The 21291-nt window shown below is 42.7% G+C and overlaps 1 protein-coding gene across 2 annotated transcripts in view; it reads right to left on the reverse strand.

Moving 5' to 3' along the window:
* Positions 1–19234, reverse strand: part of CNTNAP5 (contactin associated protein family member 5) — an 811538-nt gene extending 792304 nt beyond the window's left edge. For both annotated transcript variants that reach the window (XM_086718348.1, XM_086718347.1), the window contains exon 1: positions 18746–19234. In XM_086718348.1, coding sequence (XP_086574474.1) covers positions 18746–18827 — 82 coding nt within the window. In that variant the 5' untranslated portion in view covers positions 18828–19234. The remainder of the gene's footprint in view (positions 1–18745) is intronic.
* Positions 19235–21291: the final 2057 nt, after the last annotated feature.

Raw genomic sequence — 21291 nt, forward strand, 5'->3', positions numbered from 1 at the left:
GGAAAGAATATAGTGCTTGGTAAACATTAACCATATAGGGTTGTGGGGCCAATTAGTGGTGATGCATGTTAATGACAAGCCTGGTATACAGTAGGCAGTCAATAATGGTAGCTACTAATACTATAAACAGAGACTATGATTCCTTATGATAAATTGCAACCAGACATATTCTGGATGAAAAGAAACAAAACTGAGGCCAATAAAAGGCAGTATATAATTAAGAGCTTAAAGATGTTTGCGGGGCGCCTGGGTGGCGCAGTCGGTTAAGCGTCCGACTTCAGCCAGGTCACGATCTCGCTGTCCGTGAGTTCGAGCCCCGCGTCAGGCTCTGGGCTGATGGCTCAGAGCCTGGAGCCTGTTTCCGATTCTGTGTCTCCCTCTCTCTCTGCCCCTCCCCCGTTCATGCTCTGTCTCTCTCTATCCCAAAAATAAATAAATGTTGAAAAAAAAAATTTAAGATGTTTTATATATACATATATATATACACACACACACAATGTATATATTGTATATACAATATATATATAATTTGTATATATATATAGTGTATATATACACAATATATATTATATATATAGTATATATATAGTATATATATATATATATATATATATATATATATATATATATAGTACCAGCTTTAAGGGTTCAGAGGAAAGTAATAGTAATGAAGACTACAGAAGAGAGGCCCAAGACTGGATCGGGGAAATCTCTGAAGATAGAGGTAAGATGAAAATTTCTAGTTTACTTGGTTTAGGAGAAACCAACAAGAAAAACTTTTGCAAGATATCCTTGAACAGAGTGAAGAGAACCATTTATATCAACAGAGGGCTAATTAAGTTAATGCAGAAAAGACACCAATGGCCTTTACACGACACAGCTATATGGTGCTTTCTAGCTTGATTCATTTTCAACTTAAAGCTTTATGTTGTTGGAAAACCTTTCTGAAACTCCCCTGCAACCCAGGCTTTCCTTATGGTCACCACACTGTGGCTCCCACAGGTCAGTAAGACAAGTCTGGAGGAATGACTGTGTTCTATTCTGGACATTATATTTTATTAATTTTTTAATGTTTATTTATTTATTTTGAGAGAGTGAGCATGAGCAAGGGAGGGGCAGAGAGAGAGAGAAGGAGAGAGAGAATCCCAAGCAGCCTCTGCACTGTCAGCACAGAGCCTGACGTAGGGCTTGAACTCACAAACTGGGAGATCATGACCTGAGCTGAAATCAAGAGTCAACCACTTAACTGACTAAGCTGCCCCGGTGGCCTGTGGACACTATATTTTAAATACAGCGTTGACAAAGTAGAATGTGTACAAAATAGTGGAACGTGATGGTGGGAAGTGCAAGGAGGGGGAACCATGTTGTAGGAAAAATAAAAGAAGACCAAGACAAATGGGGGTGCTACCCTGATGGACTCGCAGAAAAATCATGATGATGAGGGAGGACACATGGCGTGAGGTGCCCCGGTGAGCAGAGCTAAGGTCAGTGGTCTGGTGGTGCATGGGTGCAGGCTTCGGCACGAAGGGAGAAAGGATGCCCTATGAACTTTATTTTCTGTGGAGGAAAGTGAGGTATCTTGTGAAGTCACAGTTCTATGCTTATAAGATGTAGGATAGGGATGCCCAGGGGTCATAGTCCATTGAGTGTCCAGCTCTTAATTTCAGCTCAGGTCATGATCTCACGGTTCATGGGATCCAGCCCTGCATCAGGCTCTGTGCTGACAGCACAGGGACTGCCTGGGATTCTCTCTCTCCCTCTGTCCCTCCCCCACTCATTATCTCTCGCTCTCTCAAAATAAATAAATAAACTTAAAAAAAAAATAGGATGGAGCTGCCAACTGTCTGGAATGCTTTTAGGGAATGTGGAGATCTACATGGGCTATACACATTACGGCTTCATCACGGAACTTCAAAGGTCTCTTTGCCAATTCTGCACTTTCTGGCTTTTATAACCTGTCTTTTTCAAAAAGCAGAAATCCAGTAGAGGCCAAGGCCAATCATCCCATTTCCATTGAGAAGACAAATTAAACACTGTATTTCTGCTTTAACCGCTTTTAAAAATTGAAGATTGGCTTGGAGTAGATAAGCAATCAAAGCCAGGATCCTTATCTAACTAATCTATGAGTTGTTAGATGAGGTAGAAAAATGTCATCTGAATAGACTGGTTCCTGGCCTTTCCTGAATGTCAGGAAGCACCAGTCATAGACCACTTTGGCACATTTTCTTTCTTCCCAGAACTTCCCAAATATATACATATATGTAAACATATATGTGTACATATATATGTTTACATATATGTTTACATATATATGTTTACGTGTGTGTGTGTGTGTGTGTGTGTGTGTGTGTGTGTGTGCATGGGGCTATCAAAAGAAGAAAAAAAAGATAAATAATTAGAAAATGCTTTGCTATGAAACAGATTTTCACTACTACACAGGGGCACCATGGCACTCTGACTAGTGGCATGACCAGATGATGTTCAAGACTGAAAGTTGAACTACAAGGTAACTAGAAAAACTGAAAAATAGTGTGAAATTTACCTTGTAATTCCCAGTCCAGGATGTGTCACCTTGGTCCCTCTTCACATTGTACCTACATCGCCCTGCTATCCTTTGTTTGTCTAGTCTACCAGGACAGTATAGCCAGACCATTATTCCTCCAAAAAATAAAATATTTTTGATAAAAAATATTATATGCATATATATATATATAAAATATTATATGCATATATATATATATATATATATAATATCAGTATATCAAAAATATATGTGTGCAGCTTCTCCAAAGACACTCCCTCTCTCATTTGTTATTCACAATACCTGATAGGGCAGATACCATCAACCTTGCTTGGGAAAAACATAGAATGATGAGCACAGTCATACAGCCAGTAAGTGGAGAAATCAGGACCAGGATATTCCTTCTTCTATTCTAAGGCTCTTGCGATAGGACTAGATGTTAGAAAAAGGTTTAGTGTGTGTGTGTGTGTGTGTGTGTGTGTGTGTGTGTGTGTGTGTGTGTGTGTGTTGTTTTTTTCAATTAACACATGATAGTCCATAAATAACTGACAGATCTCACTAGAGTTTCTCAGACTTTGGCTACTGTGATAATTTGGACTAGATACTTGTCTGATTCTCTGTTGGGGGGGTGCATTTCTGTGCACGGCTGCATGCTTAGTTAACATCCCTGGCTCCTCTCTCCACAAGATACAGTAGCAAGCCTCCAGAGGTGACAACTGAAAATATCTCCAGACATTGACAAATGTTTCCTGAGGCAAAATCACTTCCAGTGGAGAACTCCTGATCTAGTACTATCAGGGTTTTTGTTTTGTTTTGTTTTTTTAAGAGAAGCACAAACTAAATTAATTGACACTGAGCACATATGTGTCTTGTACAGACATGTATGCATAAGCACATGTAAACAATGACAAAGAAACTTCCCAGTGCCTTTGGCTTCTTCTAGGAATCAAGTCTTTCTAGCACAACAAAAGCAGAGGTGCCATCTTGGCTTTGGTTTCTAATCTAGAATGAGAATTGGAAGGTGTGTAAAATGGGAGTTTCATTGGACATCGAGTGAGGTGTTTTTATTTCCCCATATGCAGAATGACATCATTTTCCCAAAGAAGCCACAAAACACTTAGCTATAGGAACCCAATAAGTCACATTGAATTATCCAATAAAATTGATATTTATACAGAAAACATAGAAATCTTTACCCCAAACAATGTATCAACAAGGGTAAGAACATCAATAGAGTTATACATTCTCCCCTTAAATTGATTTTGTTTCACATGCTCTGATGTTTTTTGGATTAACTTCACTAATGAATTTGCACAGTGGTCTATTCCCTTGACTACTAAGCTACAGTCTGTGTGCTTAATTATGATATTCTTTCCTAAGTCCAAATCTTTTATCAGGCCATTAACGGCTGGAGAAGATGTGCTGACATGACAGGTAAACTAATCCGTCTTGTTTATAAAGGAGAAAATCAGGAACACAATGTATGTGAATATTTGTACAGAGAAACATATGTACATGCCATGCCTATATGACAGCACACAGCACCTGCCACAATTACACTTTCATTTAAATGTCTTATCAGTTCTTTGTAACCCAGAAGATTACTCAATGTGTGTATGTGTGTGTGTGCATATGGCTAAAACAGTGATGACAAGAACAGCAGGAAATATTTTTATTGCAGACTCACAATTTATTTATTTATTTGTTTGTTTGTTTATTTATTGGGGGGGCACAAGTGAGTGAGGGGCAAAGACAAGGGGCAGAGAAAGAGAGAGAGAATTCCACAAGGGGCAGAGACAGAGAGACAGGGAGAGAGACAGAGAGAAGCAGGGCTCACCCAAAGCAGGGCTTGTGCTCACCAAAAGTGGGGTTTGATCTCACCCGAGGCAGGGCTCAAACTCCCCAACTGTGAGATCATGACCTGAACTGAAGTCAGATGCTTAAGTGATTGAGCCACCCAGGCATCCCGCATACTCAAATTTTAGAGAGAATTTCAACCTGGTTTGATATATTAGAAGGTGCCAAAACATGTGGTGCTAACTTTTGTTAATACGGAAGCAAGCACTTTACTTGCACAGGTGCATGCACACACACACACACACACACACACACACACACACACACGCACACACAGGCTTACACAGACATACATATCACATCTCCAAAACACACGACATGCCATAGGGCATTTGAAGACAAAGACTCGATACCTTAAAACCAAAGGAGCCATTTTGCAATTTTATGTCTCTTCCTGTATTCTTCATCTAATTAGATCATTGTTGAAGGAGCTTTGAGTTTCTCAGGTAACAGCATCTTGGCCTACATAAATTCCAAGGCCAAGGTGCTCATTAATCCCATGTATACTTATCCATATGCTCACGTATCATTATCTCCCGATTATGTTACTGAAATGTCAAGCTGAATATATTTGAAGATCTGCATTCTGTCTATTAGGTAAAAGAACCATGTGAAAGAACCATAAAAAAAAAAATAACCACATCAAATCAGAATGCAAAGGATGCTTACTGAATACCGCCCTGAACCAGAGCAGCCACAGTGGGAGGTGTCTGCACCCCTCTGCCCAGCATCTATCCACCTTTCTGGCAAAACATATTCGATTTCAGAAAATAAATAGATATTAATTTCCATCCAAATGCCCCTTTCAATTCATTATCTGCAGAGGTAAATATTCACAAAGGCGACACCCAAGTCAATATTGACCTTGGGGGATAATAAATTTTGACATTTTCCAGAATAAGCAGTTGCATAGAGTATATACACATGTAAAACTCTACCTGGTACATTAACCACGAAAGAAAATGAGTAATAACTGAAATATATTATACATATACATATATATATGGATGCATATATATTATCTTAAATTATTTATTATATTAACTTCTATTAAGGATGCAGAGCAAGAACATTTGGAGTTTGCTAGGGGGTTTATTTTCCTAAGCAAGTACAGCATACGTCTAGAGTCAGTGTGATTTCCTAATCCACGGCACTATAAGCAAACACAAGCCTATGGTTACGATTCACAGTCTGCCCAATTATGGGTGAACTGACTGCCACATTCAGGGGTTCGCTTCTATACTGTCCCTCATCCAGGTGCTGTCTGCACTTGGGTTTCACGGAAGCTGTCTATGCTTTAATTCAATCTATCAAGTAGTTATTTTGCTAGTCACCATACGCTAACATGAAATCCCTTCTTTTGAGATGGTCCAAAGGGAATACCTGGGATGGAGGTAGATAATTCAAGGGCCTTTACAAGATAATATTTCTCTAAAATAAGAAGAACTATATTAACTAAGGAGATCAAAACAAAAGGACACATCCTGGATAAGCCACTATCTTTTACATTCTGTAAATGCCAATAAGCTTTTCTTGTCCTAAGACTTATATAAAATTGCATCGGGACAAAAATAGATTTTCAAAGAGTATTAACAATAGGCACCTGGGCAGAGATACTATTTAAAACAGTCAATAACTTTGGGGTGCCTGGGTGGCTCAGTCAGTCAAGCGTCCGACTTAGGCTCAGGTCGTGATCTCAACGGTTCGTGGGTTTGAGCCCCGCGTTGGGCTCTGTGCTGACAGCTCAGAGCCTGGAGCCTGAATCGGATTCTGTGTCTCCCTCTCTCTGCCCCTTTCCTTCTCTCCCTCTCTCTCTCTCTCTCTCTCAAAAATAAATAAAATTAACATTTTAAAAAACAAACTGAAAAAAATTAATAACCTTAATAGCAATCATCAACTGTTCCAAGCAGACATAGATGCTAGGCACCTAGGGTGGCCTTGCTGCTGGCACACCAGCAAATGTTGGCCACCATGGAGGCTGCCATTCTCCTCCTTCCTCAACACTCTCCTATGCCTAATCACTTTTTCATAAGATTGTAAACTCAGAGATTCCTGCAATTAAGGCTAAGTTTTCACAGGGTACTTCTACAAAGAAACAGCAAGAGAAGAGTAGACTGAGCTGTGGAATTCTATATGTCCTCTCCCTATTTCCCCCAAACAACAATTGTTGCAATTTCTTTCACATACAGAAATTTGATGTAAGATTTCATTTTGGAAGCCAAAAGTTTCTGCTCTTGAAATACATTTTAATATTTAAGGCCTGGGGCGCCTGGGTGGCTCAGTCGGTTAAGTGTCCGACTTCGGCTCAGGTCATGATCTCACGGTTTGTGGGTTCGAGCCCCGCGTCAGGCTCTGCGCTGACAGCTCGGAGCCTGGAGCCTGCTTCGGATTCTGTGTCTCCCTCTCTGTCTTCCCCACCTCTACTCTCAATTTGTCTCACTCTATCTCTCAAAAATAAATAAATGAAAAAAATTTTTTTTTAAATATTTAAGGTCTTATTCTTTGAAACACTGATTCTTTCCGAGAGCTAGAACACAGCGTCTATGTAAGCCTCAGTGTCCTTTCCTGAAGCAGTCACTGATAGAGGAGAAGAGGCAAGACCGTGAGAGTGCTGGCCATCAAACGAGTCACTTAGCCTCTCTAAACCCAAGCAAGAAGGTCCACTGAGACAAGAAAATAGCTGAAAAAGAGGACAAAGGAGACACACAAAGACAGACCTCACAACAGAGCCAAGCAACAGCCCAGATGGAAGGGAGAAGCACCAGACAGTTGGAAAATAAAGCAGAAAATTGCCTGGCCTGGCTTTCCAGCAGGCTGTGATAAAAGGAGGTCCACACATGGACCTCCTCCATCAAGGAGACACTACAAGGACAACAGGGCAGGGGTTCATCACTGCACCCAGTCTGTGCGAAGAATGATGGTACTGGGTATGTACTTATTAAACGCAGCATCCCAGCTACACCCACTGGATGAAAGGACCTTCTGGGCTGTGTGTGGGATGAATACTAGAGCCCAAAGAAGCAGAACAGATCTGAAGGCCATCCAATTTTTGCCTTATTTGAACCTGTGACCTGAGTATCACAAATACAGTTTTTCTTATTAGCACGAACTTAAACAACAGAAACAAACCAACAATAATAAAACCCCCAGAACGTCCATCTAACAAATCCCAGGAGCAGTGCAGTATGATGTAGATGAAAAAGAAATACTGCACTGACTGAGGAAGTTCTCAAAGGAGGCTGAAACTGAACAGACACTAACAGTGGGCACTGATCATGGAATCCATGGGGCTGGTAGTGACAGCACGGAGCCTGGCCGTGGACAGTTGATAGCATAAGCTTTAATGAGTAACGCAATCAACTTTTACAAACGGTTAGAGGCAAAGGAGGTGTTTGCCACGAGGACTTTTAGGTGTAGGGAAAGGATTGCCTGTAAGGTTAGGAAAAGGTAAACCTGGACACTGGGAGGAGTCTGTAGGTCTAGCCTGACAAGGGTTTTCTCACCCTGGGTCAGAGAGAAGGCTGGCTCTGCAAGGCTGAACATCAACTAGAGTTCAAGAATGGCTCAGCCTTGGCATTGGGTTCGAGAAAACAGCAAGTAGAGTGAAAACAAGTACAGACTTTGCAGTTGGGGAAATGTGCACTATAATCCCAGTGTGACCACCTCCTAGCTATTGGATCTTGGGTAAATAATCTGACCATCCGAGCCAGCACGTCCTCACCCTACGATTGAGCAGACAATGACTGTCCCATAGGACTGTGGGGAGAAACAGAAGGAGACCTCATCAGGGGCGCCTGGGTGGCGCAGTCGGTTAAGCGTCCGACTTCAGCCAGGTCACGATCTCGCGGTCCGTGAGTTTGAGCCCCGCGTCAGGCTCTGGGCTGATGGCTCAGAGCCTGGAGCCTGTTTCCGATTCTGTGTCTCCCTCTCTCTCTGCCCCTCCCCCATTCATGCTCTGTCTCTCTCTGTCCCAAAAATAAATAAAACGTTCAAAAAAAGAAAATTTTAAAAATAATAAATAAATAAATAAATAAATAAATAAATAAATAAATAAATAAATAAAAAAGAAGGAGACCTCATCAGGTACCACCCCGGGCACTGGATGAGGTTTCCGAACACGTGTTCCGGAACATGTGACTTAACTTTATCTCTAATCTCCAGTGTTCCAACATTCCAATCTGCTGGTTTCATTTCTTTTGATTGTGTCAAAAGGTTCCTGATTGTTGTAGAATGAGAGGCATTAATCTCTCTTTTCATATCCTGGTGAGCTCAGCCTGTCTCCAATCAGAAAGAATCTGCCCTGCTGACCCCAATCCTGTAACCTGGCGGAGCTCATTCACTCAAGGGTAAAACCTCACGCATGTGCTTGCACATCTCCAGGTTACTGCAGCAGGGGTGCAGGGCAGACCTGGAAGAGACTCAACAGACTTCTTGCCCACAGCCCCTCCAAACAGCTCCATTTCCGTTCACTTAGCAGGCTTGTGGCTTTCTTTTCCTCCTGTGAATGGATAAGCCCTTCTCACCTCCCATTATTGATTAAGCATAATGTGTATTTCACAGACCAGTCGCAGTTGATGGCACATGAAGTTGCTTTTGCTCCAAATGACAGGAGACACAGAGAAGTTGTTCGTCACACAGGAGCCCTGGAAGGCACACGTAGGGAGAAAGAAAGAGCCAGAAAGCTCAGGCCTGTGCCTCTGGGCATATGTGGCCCTCTGCCACGGGTTAAGTGAATCAACTTTGCTCATCCATTTTTAATTGGCGATCTTGGGAAAATATTTTTTTCATCATAGTATAAACATGGCTATAATGCAGAACAGAATGCAAATGTGTCTGAGAGCTTAAGACAAAAATTCAAGAAATTACATGCTTCAGTGGCTACTTGGGGCAGAATCAAGGATCCCCTGGGTTTTCAGGCACTCTTTCTTTCTTTCTTTCTTTCTTTCTTTCTTTCTTTCTCTCTCTTTCTTTCATTCTTTCTTTCTTTTCTGGTGAGTGGCACTTCAGTGGAAAAGTTTGAAAAGTGTTAGCATTGGCCACAAAACACAAAAACGAGCCATTTATTAAATGTTGATTGAGACAAGGCAGGATGAAAAAAGGTAGCAATAGAGATGGAGCAGAGAAAGGAAGAAGAGAAGAGTAGAAGAATGTAAGGAAGGGAGGGATGGGACAAGGGGAGACAAAAAGGAAGGAGCATTAAGAAGCAGGTGAATTGGGGCCAAGGGGAAGGAACACCGAAGACAAGAAAGCAGAGAGACGCGATCTAGAACGGGAAAGGCTGTTTAACAAACTGATCAAGAACAGAGTGGAGGCCAAGGTGCCACAGTCTTATTTTGAAGAAACACTGTTATGTTCTACTGTTATGTTTCGTTTTGTTGTTGTTTCTGGCACTACATGGACAGCAATCCTAACCCCCCATCCACAGACAGTCAGTGAACCAAAGGCTTTAGGAATGCACACAGAAATGAATGCACAGCAGATGTTTCATAAATATTTTTTAAATGAGTGAATGAATGAATGAATAATTCATTTGAAAATGGAAGAAGCATTTATGATTCACCAATCATTGTACCAGCACCTGACTTTATAACTTAATATTAACAAGAGCATATCTACTATTATCTACCCCATACAGGATTCAGCAGCGCACGGGAGGAAGCTTCTCCTGACCTCCTGCCCGACCCTCCTATAAAGAGAGGGCTTTGGACACTGGGGATACTTCACATGACTCCTGCCCGGGTTTACCAGTTTTTCTCAAGGTCTGATCAAGGTCACTTCCCCCCATAATGCTGATATTATCTGTAAAGGTCTGCTCACTTTTCTGGAAGGGATGTGCTCATTTTTTCTAGATGGATCTCCCTGTTCCACTCTCCCATGAGGCTCTCTTTGTGAGCTTTTCAGCGAGCAGGTTCACTGGCCATGGCCCTGAAGCTGTGGTCATACCCTGAAGGAGCTCGGGAAACACGTGAGGAATCCCAACAGTCATGTTTCTGTCAGGTGGAGACCGATTCTCCCCACAGTCCCCTTGACATTGGAGTTAACATAAGAACAAGTTTTTATTTGCCTTACCAATCCCTCAGCTGTCTGCTCACCCAGATGAAGGGAGAGTAAGCCCCTTCAGCCTTTGCCTGAGAATGGAAATATCTTCGCCCTGATTTGTATTATAACTGATCCTGAGAGAATCCATGTTGAGGTTCATTCATAATTATAATAACAGGCTTAACTATTAATTCCCACATCATGTGCATTTTGTATAGAGTAATTCACGTTATCCTCGTACTAACTCTACAAGGTCCATGTTAGTATCCATAGGAAATGTTCGCTGAGTGAGAATTAAATCAACCCAGAACTCTATGACATACACCCCTCCCAATCTCCCTCACTGCTGCCCCATTGCCTACCTGCTTGGAATATGACAGGTCCTGGGCAAAACCAGGAAGTTGGTAACACTTCTCTTAGACACCTTGAACATTCTCATTCCTTGCCCCTCCCCCACTCAGAACATTCTCTTCTTCAGATATCCAGCACCATCTCTTCTATTAACTTTTCTTCAGGAAAAAGTCTGTTCTTCCCCATGAAGTATAGATCAGCATAGATATACATCCCTATATTTTCTCTCAAGCGGGGCTTTGTGTCTTAAGGATTATTTCCATGCATTGAAAGGCTTTCTCCTGTATTTACAGATTCAGGGCACTGATGGAGTTGGCGGAAGAACTGTCTGGGGACAGATGGGTAGGGGGTGTTGGAATCAAGTGGGCTTTCCCAAATGCCCTGTGGGAGGCAGATCCCTGTCAGGCCTGACCTTAGAATAGGCCTTAATGGGAGGCTTCACATTTGGTGACTGTGCCCACGTAGTTTATAACAAGGAAATGCTAGAATATAACAGACTTTTTTTTCTCCCCCCCTTCTCACATCTTAACACAATCATGAGCTCAGGGAAGAGCCAATCGTAATATCAAAAATGCATGGCCACATGACAGAGAGGAGTGGGAAACAGAGGAAGGAAAAGTGAGAGGGAGGGAGAGAGGGAAGGGGCAAGGGGGTGGAGGGGGAGAGAAGCGAACATGTATATTCAGCAAACAGTGGCCTAGACAAACACCTACCAGCATCTGTCTGTTAGGCAAATTCCTTTAGACTGCTATTTGCCTTGGACCATCTTCAAAGGGATATTTCTGCTTCCAAAGGTGGATAGTTAAAAATAATATACATCATGAGTGTTTTGGCATTTCCCTTTCGTTTTTTTTCCTCTCTTCAACATTACTGTTGTCATCCTTTAAAACTCAATCAATTCAGCTGATCCAGTGAACAGATGGCATTAATCAACCCCCAAGAATATGCACAAAAGCAATTAGAAATGTAGAGACATGGAATTTATGCCAGCAAATCAATTACCAATGATAGCAAATCAAGGTGGCACACCCAAGTTCCCCTTGTTTCTCTTTCCAAAGAGCGGCCACTGATCATAGCCATGATCTCTGGTTTATCCCCTCCCCTACCAGAAGGGGATCAAGAACAGAAACACTGAGGTTTAATTACACATTCCTTAATGACTAGTTCTCACTCTGCTGGCAAAATCCAGCGTAATTTACAGACTACAAGATGCATCAGAATGATGGATACAGACAGCATGTGCTATAGAGTGTCATGCAAATATGAAATATACTGCTCTGAGAATATGGTCGTTTGGTATTCCCAGAGAAGAACTTCATTTCAGAGAACAGAGCACCTTTTCTAGCATCTATAGCTCTCATTTGTCAAAAACAATGGAAGCAGTTATAGAATACATTTTAACCACAAATCTGTGCCTTCTGCGAGTTTACTAATTCATATATCCCTATGTTTTCAATGGGCTTGGCCATTGCTTGCTTTCTGGTTCTCTGTGACCTCTGCAGATTCTGAAAATTCCTTCTTTGGGCTCATATTTATTATCACCTGAGTTACCGTGATCATCTCTTACCTAGTTTTCTTGCCGCTAGTGTTGGCCCAGTCCAGTCTACGCTTCATACAGTGATAAAAAAAAAAAAAAAAAAAAAAACCTGATTCTGTATTATTGAATTACATATACAAAATCCTTCAATGAAGCTTCACAGCTTCAATGGCAAAGATGAGCTCCCCTCCCTGCTTACCGATTTCTCAATTTTTCTGTCCGTTTGCCTAGAGCCTGCTCCCACGATTAGTCACCAAAAATAAACCTTACTCTTAAGCCTTCATACAAACAGCTTGTGATAACCTCCCCAACCCCCCACCCCATTTCTCCAGTGAGTGAAATCTGACTCTGTTGAAGTCTTAACTTCTAAGTCTCTTTCCTCCAAGAGCCTGCCTTGATGCCCCAGTCAGTTTGAGATGCTCATTTCGTCTCTCACATTACACGTTGTGCTTATCTTTGTTCTAGCACTTATCACTTTGACGTGATTAAAGATTTATTTTTCTGGCTGCCTGTGTGCAAAGTTCCTTGCGATCATAGACTATATTTTCTTATTCATCTTACTTTCTCTGGTTTCTAGAAAAACCTGAGTTTAGGAAAGAGAGCCTTCAGTTGGGACACATTTCTTCAATAAGTTTTTCAAATGAGTGACATATATGAACGATTAACACTTCAAGCTTCTTCCAAGCACAGCTTAGAGGGGTGACATTGGAGGCTCAGGACAATGTTTTGGGGGTCATGTGGTCAGTATGCAATAAAATAAAATCCTTCCAGTAACTTACTACTAAAATCCTGTTAAATAGCATTCAAACTTTTCCTTTTTATACTGAACCCTGGGCTATGAAGAAAGATTTTTATGGCTATATATTTGTATGTTTCCAGCTTATATAGGAAATGTTCATTAAAATTGCAAAAGCAAGTTAATAAAATTAGCTCAAACTCGGTATGGAGGTCAGGTCTTCTTACCATTTCCAAAACAATAATAAGTAATACTTGCCAGTTAAAAAAAAAAAAAAAAAAAAAAACAAGCCAAATACATTTTAAAAGACTCTAGCAACAGGACCATAGAAGAATTTTTGTTCAAATTCTTAGTTGGAAACCATTCACTGATTCTCTCATCCATTCCTTCAGCCAATGTTTTAGGTACTGAATATAGACATTCAAATGGAATACGATAATTGGGGAACCGTGCACCTATGTGGAGAGACAAGGATTAACAGAAGTGTTGTGGAAATATGAGAAGTCATACATAGGGGCACTTGACCCAGTAGAGGGAAAGCGTGTGTGTGTGTGTGTGTGTGTGTGTGTGTGTGTGTGTGCGCTTACAAGTCTTCATCAAGGCTATGCTGTTCCTCCATCCAGTTTTTTATTGAAACTTAAAAGAAAACTAAAGCATCTGGTGCTTATCCAGATATAAGCCCTCTTATATTTGACCATTGTGATGTTTGGGATCCAGCATCAAATCTAGATTCCAATTTTCTTTCTTTCTTTCTTTTCTTTTTTTTGTAGTGTATAACTCAGGAGTTGGCTGTGGTGGAAACTGCTCCCTCCCTGCCCTTTACTATGGATAGAGCTATGGAGACTATCCTAACCATAGGGATCCCAAGGCAACTTGCCAACTCACATACAGCCCCCAACTGAATGCACGGGACTTAATTTCACAGCTTGCAGAGTCTGATCTTTGGAGATAGACACAGGTCCAAATTCTGATTTTTTTTTTCATTGCTTAGTTTTATGATCCTGGGAAAATTATTAACTTCTATTAACCTTATATTCACTCATCTGTAAACTGGATTTAATAAAGTCTACCTAGCTGTGCTACCTTGCCAAATTATGTGGACACAGCATATGAAGTGAGAGATACGAAGTGCACCGTAGTTAGTAGGAATTAAAACCTATTATGTTGTTATTCTAAATATAATTGCTTAACAATTTTCAGCATGGCCATCACAGAAGCATCCAAATGGAATGACCAGTAGGCAACATCAGGAGTTAAAGACAAAAATACATTAGGACTAGATAGGACCTTAATAATCATTCGATACAACTCCTTCAGTTAATACACCAAGATCATTAGGATAAGTCAATAACCTCTACAAGGACACCTGCCGGAAGGTGTCAGAGATCTGATGAATGAAGACAGCTTCCCTAATGTATTAAAAATGCTATTACTGGCTCAAAGTGAGTACACAGAATCTTCAGGACAAAGTCTCATTGAGTGAACGATGACTCTATTATGATCTTTGTGGTAACTGGACCTTCTCCCCATCTTCCTAACTGGCAGGGATAATTAGCATCCTATATTCTAGCCATATTTCAGCAGAGTTCTGGCAAAGAAGCTACAGGGCTTTGGATCACCAGTGAAAGCTTTTAGGAACATTTCAAACGATATCACATTGCTTTGTTTTGTAACAAAGGGGCACTAAAAAGTAAAATGATGTAGAAAAGGAAAACGGGGTCCTACTAAAGAAAGAAAAGGCAATTGGGAAGAGCTGGAATGAAAAAGAAAGAAAACGTCAGTTTAGAGGAGAGTTATTCATTTGAATGAGAATAGGGGCTGGGGGGAGGTTATTCGAATGGAAACCAATTTTCTCATAATACCCTGGTGTGAACATTCCTCTTCTAGTTTTTCAGGTATATTTTCCAATGATGAAAATATGAATCTGGTTTGGAGATGGGGGCTCTAAGGGTTGAAGGGAAAGAGAGTTCACATGAATTGTCAAAGATCAGCCTAGCCTGTTCAACCTTGGAAAAATCTTTAGGATTCTTCCAAATCACCCTTGTAGTGCTTCCTTTACTTCTGCTGACTGTAAATGCCACAAAAGTACACCTCAAACACTCTCCTGCTGGAAAAAGTCAGCCTGATCGTTGTTTATTTATAATTTTACCTATCAACTGGGTTTGCTCAGAAGCTTCAGATCACTCAAAGTATATCGCATCTCTTTACTTGAAGATGTTTATGAATAGGAGTGACGTCCTAGGATACTTTAGATGAAGTTCCATCTGTGATGAATGGCATCATCAGAGAATAAAGAGTTGTTTATTTCTTTCTCAAGGCTGTTATCTCCTTGAACCTGGTATGTAGCACCAGCAGGTAAGATGCTTGAGGATCATTCAAAGTGACTTACTGGGTCAAAATTAAGGCTGTCATAATCACATAACATCTGACGATTGTTAAAAATAGAACAAAAAGTGACCCTGTGAGTATCCCATGCATTGCTTGTATCTTCTGAGTGCAAGTTCTATTATAATAGTCTTTCAACATACCTAATATTTGAAGAATCTTCTCAGTAAAATATTGAGCTGCTGTTCTGTTTGGGAGAAGAAACACATCTCAATAGCTGTTTTATACCCAAGCCTCTGAGTACAGGGAAAGTTGCATAACCGGACAGGCGTCTGACCTGTTAGCATAACCAGGGCTAGAACCCGTCAGCATTTCAAACCCCTACTTTCACTCGAACACCAGCAAGTCACATCATTTCTTCTTGTGTCAAAGGAGTTGATATTATATGTAAAATGGTTTTTCATTTAACGCTGGTCTATCATAGCTACATTCGAAATTAACTAACTCCCTCAGGGTAAACCCAAAGGAGATGTTGTAGCTACTTAATATCCTGAAAATCTGGAATGGGGGAATTTCCAGAGTTTTTATTACTGGTTGGTAATTATGTTCTCCGCACAGATTCCTAATATCTATTCTGTAGCTGGCCTTCTAACCTGACTTTATTTTAATTTTGTGTAATTAGAAACTTATAAAATCTATAATTGGGTAAGCATTCATTTCTCTCTTACAGATGAACACCCAAGTTTTGGTCAGATTATGAGAAAATTAAACATGCACACACACGCACACACACACACACTCATTCTACACACACTAGTAATATCAACACATTATTATTAGAATAATGTAAACAATTAAAAGTTGTTTTTATTTGAACAAAGTTCACAGGCATTCTTAGGTACCATTTAGCATCTTGGGTAAATACCCCATTTTGGGGGCTACTGTCATGAATGAGGGAAAATATTACTTCAAAATATAAAAAAACCTTGAAAAAAACTCTCCAAATAACCTATATACTTACACATATTGACTATTAGAAAGGAGATTTATCTTCCTCAGTATATGCATATAATTGCTAATGGATTGTAGATAAATAGTAAATCAAAGCCCTGTATTTAATGGATAAAGTGTGTGCACAATTGAAGTCTGGGAGAATTGTGGAATGTTAGTGTTTTTTTTTTCCTTAGAGGTTCTGCAACACAGGTTCTGAAGACCACCAAGATACACTGATTTGAGAGGCAATTTTCTGCTGCCATTCTATTGAATTAACACATTTTGTTCGGCATGATAAAAAACATGTATCATTCTTTGAGAACACCGACCCCCAAATATTTAGCAAGCAGTGTGCCCTCAATTGAAATGTTGATTGGAAATAGGGAAATCAAACTGTCACCTGATGAAATACTAAAGCTCATTATCACAAAGTTCCATTTTCAATGTTAAGAATTAGCTTTATTGCTGCATCAGTAAGCACAAGCCTTAAATCCACGCCATGTAGGTTTCATGAGCATTATTACAACATATTAACCATAATTCAATTAATTTACAGAAAATGGCATTCTGCAACTTATTTTTTTTTTCCTTTGCTCTTAAGAAAAGGTGCTATATAAGGAAGCCCAAACCACATTCCTACAGAGTATGTTCTACCTCTTTCGCCCTTATTCCTCACCCCACCTTTGTGGATCTTCAAAATATTCACTATTTCCAGAGAAGTAAATGTGCTAAAGGAAAAAGAGCCATTTCACGGCTACACCTTTGCATCATTAGGACAATACTGACCTCTAGTGTTTTAGGAGGTAGACAGGCTAACTCAGCATCATGCCTAACTTCCTCTAACTAAACCACTTAGATGTTTTTCTAAAGCACCATGGGAACAATTTCACTTAAAAGAAGAAAAAGGAGAAGGAAGAGGAGGAAGAGGGGGAGGAGGGGGGAAAGAGGGAGGAGGGGGAAAAGAGAAACATCAGATTCTAACCATTTTCTTTCTATTCTCTGAAATGATTTCTAAACTAAGTCCCTCTGGCTCCTTCCTCCCTTTAGAGAGACTGACCTCTTTAGCCCTCCTTTAGAATACAAACTTTCATAGTGTCTTTATAAGGCATATACCTTATAAGTATGGATTCTGAGTCTCCAAAACTTCCAATCACAGATAGAGACTCTGGTTCTGCTTTGGATCATTTCCAGTAAACAACATTTGTCTAAATGTCCTCCCTTGAGATGCAACACTGGGTTGAGTACCTCTTACCCAAGGTCCTCTTGGACCTAAGAGGGTGAGGAGTGATATAGGGGGATTGACAAGTACTAAGTAGTCTTCCCATCTTTCTCTAACAGCGATGTTATGTCCCAACGTGCTTAAGCAATTCTGAGGTTCCTGGCCGGGTTAGCAGAGAGGGGAGCAAGCACAGAAACTCAAGGAACCTTGATAAACCATCTTTGGAAACAACACAGATGGCTTAATTGCGTTCTTTCTCATTTAGGAGTTCCCAAGCTGGAAAAACTTCCCTCTCTCTGCCTAGAGAGGCAGCTGAGCAATTGAGCTTGAACCTCTGATGGCTCCAGCGATTTATTCAACTTTGACGAACTGGGTTCTTTAAATACACAGTGCAGGTGGCGGATCCCCAGGTGTCCAGCCTTCCTGCCTATTAAATTAAATGCCCTGCACTTGCTGAGGTTAGAGCTTGGACGACAGAGGGTACACTTAGTGCATACTCATTATGTGTTCTTTGGCACAAAGATTTTGGGGGTGGAGTGTGCATCAAAAGCTCTTCCTTCTGGAACAGGGGCAGCCATTGATCTTGTGGTTTGACTACACTGGGCCACGACTCTTAGGCCAAAACTCCCAATCCCAGTAAACCGGTGCCTCTCGGTTGCGAGATACCCCAGCTGAAGCTTTCTGCCTGGGGGAGAGCTGAAAGCCGCGTCTCGTGAGGCAGTGGGCACACTGCAAATCCCAGGCAGCCGCATTCGGAGACTGTCACCGCTATCAGCCAGCGCGGTGGCCGGGAGCATCTGTATCTCGGGGAGCTCACAGCCCTCGGTGCCTACGATCTGAACCCGGGGCCCTTCTCAGGAAAAGCTCTGCTAAGACACCAGGCAGGCGTAGAACGCGGAGCTGGCTTGAGGCTAAAGGAAGGCGATCCCTCCCTTCTCCCCGGAACTTTGCGATTCGGGGAGAAGGGCAGGCAACCCGGCGGGGCTGGCTCATCGGAGCTAACTTTTGGGATGGTTTGAGGGATGGAACCACACCAATCAGCAACCCCCGCCCCCCTTCCCCTCTGCTCGGGGCAGGCACAACTGAACACGCGTGGACACTTGAGTGTCTTTCTCCCACGCTCGCGTTCCCCACCTCACCTACCCGCTCCCAGCTCCTGGTACTCACAATTTGTCGCCGTGAATCCTACATGCCACAAGCCGGAGAGCAGCAAAGTGAGAACGCTGGTCAGCCGTGGTACAGAATCCATTTCCCCCGAGGAAGCGGTCCCTCCCAGTCGGATCCCAAATTCGCAGGCGCCGGCCGCGGCTGCCGCTGCGCCTTCTCTCTCTCTCTCTTTCTCTCTCTCTCACTCCTGTCGTCCTCTCTCCTGCGCGCCGCCTGGCCCCCTCCCGCCCCCCCAAGGAGAGCCACTCGCTGCTTCACTCCATCCCGTGTCCAGAAGCTCCACCGAAAGCACAGCGGGGTCTGCCTTGGAGCTGCGGCTGGAGCTGCGGGGCCCGCACCTGCCGCTCGCTGTGCGCGCCCGCCTCGCCCGCCTCGCCCGCCTCGCCCTCCGCTCCCCCTCCTTAAAGGCGCAAAGCCGAGCCCCGCTGCAACAGCAGGCGGCGAGCCGGGCGCACGGCCGCTGCACCTCGGCCGCGGGCGCTGGGATCCGCACCCGGGCCGGCCGCTCCTTATAGGCGAGCAGGGCGCGCGGCACCGCCCCCGGCCAGGCCCGCCCCGCGCCCTCCTATGAGAGCGGCCTGGGCGGGTCCTTCAGGCCCCGCGCGGCGGCCGTGCGCTCCGGCTGCCCCGGGGGCCGCGGGCCCCTCTCCCGCGCGCGCTCACCGCACTCCCCTCCCCTCTCCTCCCCTCCGCACCCTCCCGCCCCGCCCCCGCCCGGGGGGAGCAGAGGCGCTGACCTTTCCCCCAGGTTTTCCTAGAACGCCGCTGCCCTAGGGATTCTGCAGGGAGTTGCAAGACAGAACGCAGCGGCCAGAGCGAATTTCCCGTGGAAAGCTTGGCAAGGAGCTAATGACATGCCTTTTTTCTCTTTTTTCTTTTTCCTTTTCTTTCTCTCTCTTTCTTTCTTTCTTTCTTTCTTTCTTTCTTTCTTTCTTTCTTTCTTTCTTTCTTTCTTTCTTTCTTTCTTTTCTTTCTTTCTTTTTCTTTTTTAAGGGGAGAGGGAAGACTTGAATTTTTGAAGGATTTCCCCCGGGGTTGCTTCCTACTAAGGAAGGCCGACGGGTGTGGGCGGTGTTGGGGTTTTTGATGTAGCGACTTAATGTCAGGTCCGCGCCCCCTGCTCTGCGACCCCCGCGCCGGGATGCCACAGCTCGCACTTTCAGGGCGGCCACATACACACAAACACACACACACACACACCCTCCATGCTGTTGGCAGGGAGCTTGGGGCGACCACTGTAAGATGTTCCGGGCTTTAGGTCTCCGAGAGAGGGAGACACAAATTAGGTGTGGTAATGGGGAGAGTCAGGGTGGGGGCCCCGGTTGACTCCGAAGATTGGAGATCTGAGCCTCCCACCCCCGCCCCATCCCCCCACCCCACCCCACCCCCGCTGAGGGATTTAAATTTCAAAGGAGGTAAAGAGTAGTTCTTTTTCTTCCTGGATGCTTGTTAGAAATCCTGGTTCTGTCTTTGGCTTCTGGTTTGCATCTGGGGACTCTCCTGCTTTACCATAAATCAATTTATTTTGTTTTTATTGGAAGCTGTCAGAGAGCTGCCAAACCTTAACAAAATGAGGGACCATAACGGTTTCTCCTGTGTGAAGCCTACAATCAAGTTAGGGGTAGAGTCACTTCAGAGGAAGTTGATGTCTCCCCTTCCCTCCCCATCCTCCCTCCTGCAGCAGCATCTAGGCTGCTTCTGCATGAATCCTAAGGTTAACTTTGTGGTTTTTGGTTAGAGCTCTGCTCACATCTTCGGAATACTAAAAGGGAGTTGAATAACAATTCGATTTGTGACACCATTATTTTCATAGAGAGGAGAGAATTCTGGGGGTCCTTTCACGTGTAACTTACAATGATGCTCTTGTCTCCGAGCTTCTAATTGAAAATAACTGTGCCAGCTACTAGATTCTTGGGCAACCGGAAGACTTCTCCGGCACAGGCTTTACCTGTGGAAGGACGGCCATTTCCAGGGGATGGTGAGTCACAACACTTCAAAGCTGAGGTGATCCAAGAAGCTACCCTGGTGGCAGGGGTCTGAGTAAGGAGGGGGCTGGTGCCCAAAGTCAAGCTGATCGGTCTTGCCTCTCCTACTGAGTGTCCCAAGTGCTGCCACGCAATCTGTGGCCTTTGAGCATTTCAGTTTCAAAAACACCTATGTAGGTAATTTAATCATACTGGAGAGTGTAGAAAATAATAGGCACCATTATCCAGCCTTGTATGTTCTTTAACAGACGGTTTTTAGAAGAAATAAAATAGTACAAATATAATTTAAGTTGCTTTTGCATTCTTGTCTAATCCCAGTTATCTCCTACCATATCTAAAGGTAAATACTTTTATTCTCATTCTCATACATTGTGTTTTTATACATTTACCACACATATTTACATCCCTAAACAATATATGGTATCACTTTGGTTGCCTTTAATCAATATATAAATGGTATCATACTGTTTCATTTTGCACCTTGCAATTTACTCGGCATTATATTTTTCCAATTTCTTTGCTTGGATATATGTAGTGCTAATTCTTTCATTTTAACTGCTG

The sequence above is a fragment of the Puma concolor genome, chromosome C1 (assembly GCF_028749965.1).
Source record: "Puma concolor isolate L17-30 chromosome C1, mPumCon1.1.hap2, whole genome shotgun sequence".
Classification (NCBI taxonomy): domain Eukaryota; kingdom Metazoa; phylum Chordata; class Mammalia; order Carnivora; family Felidae; genus Puma; species Puma concolor.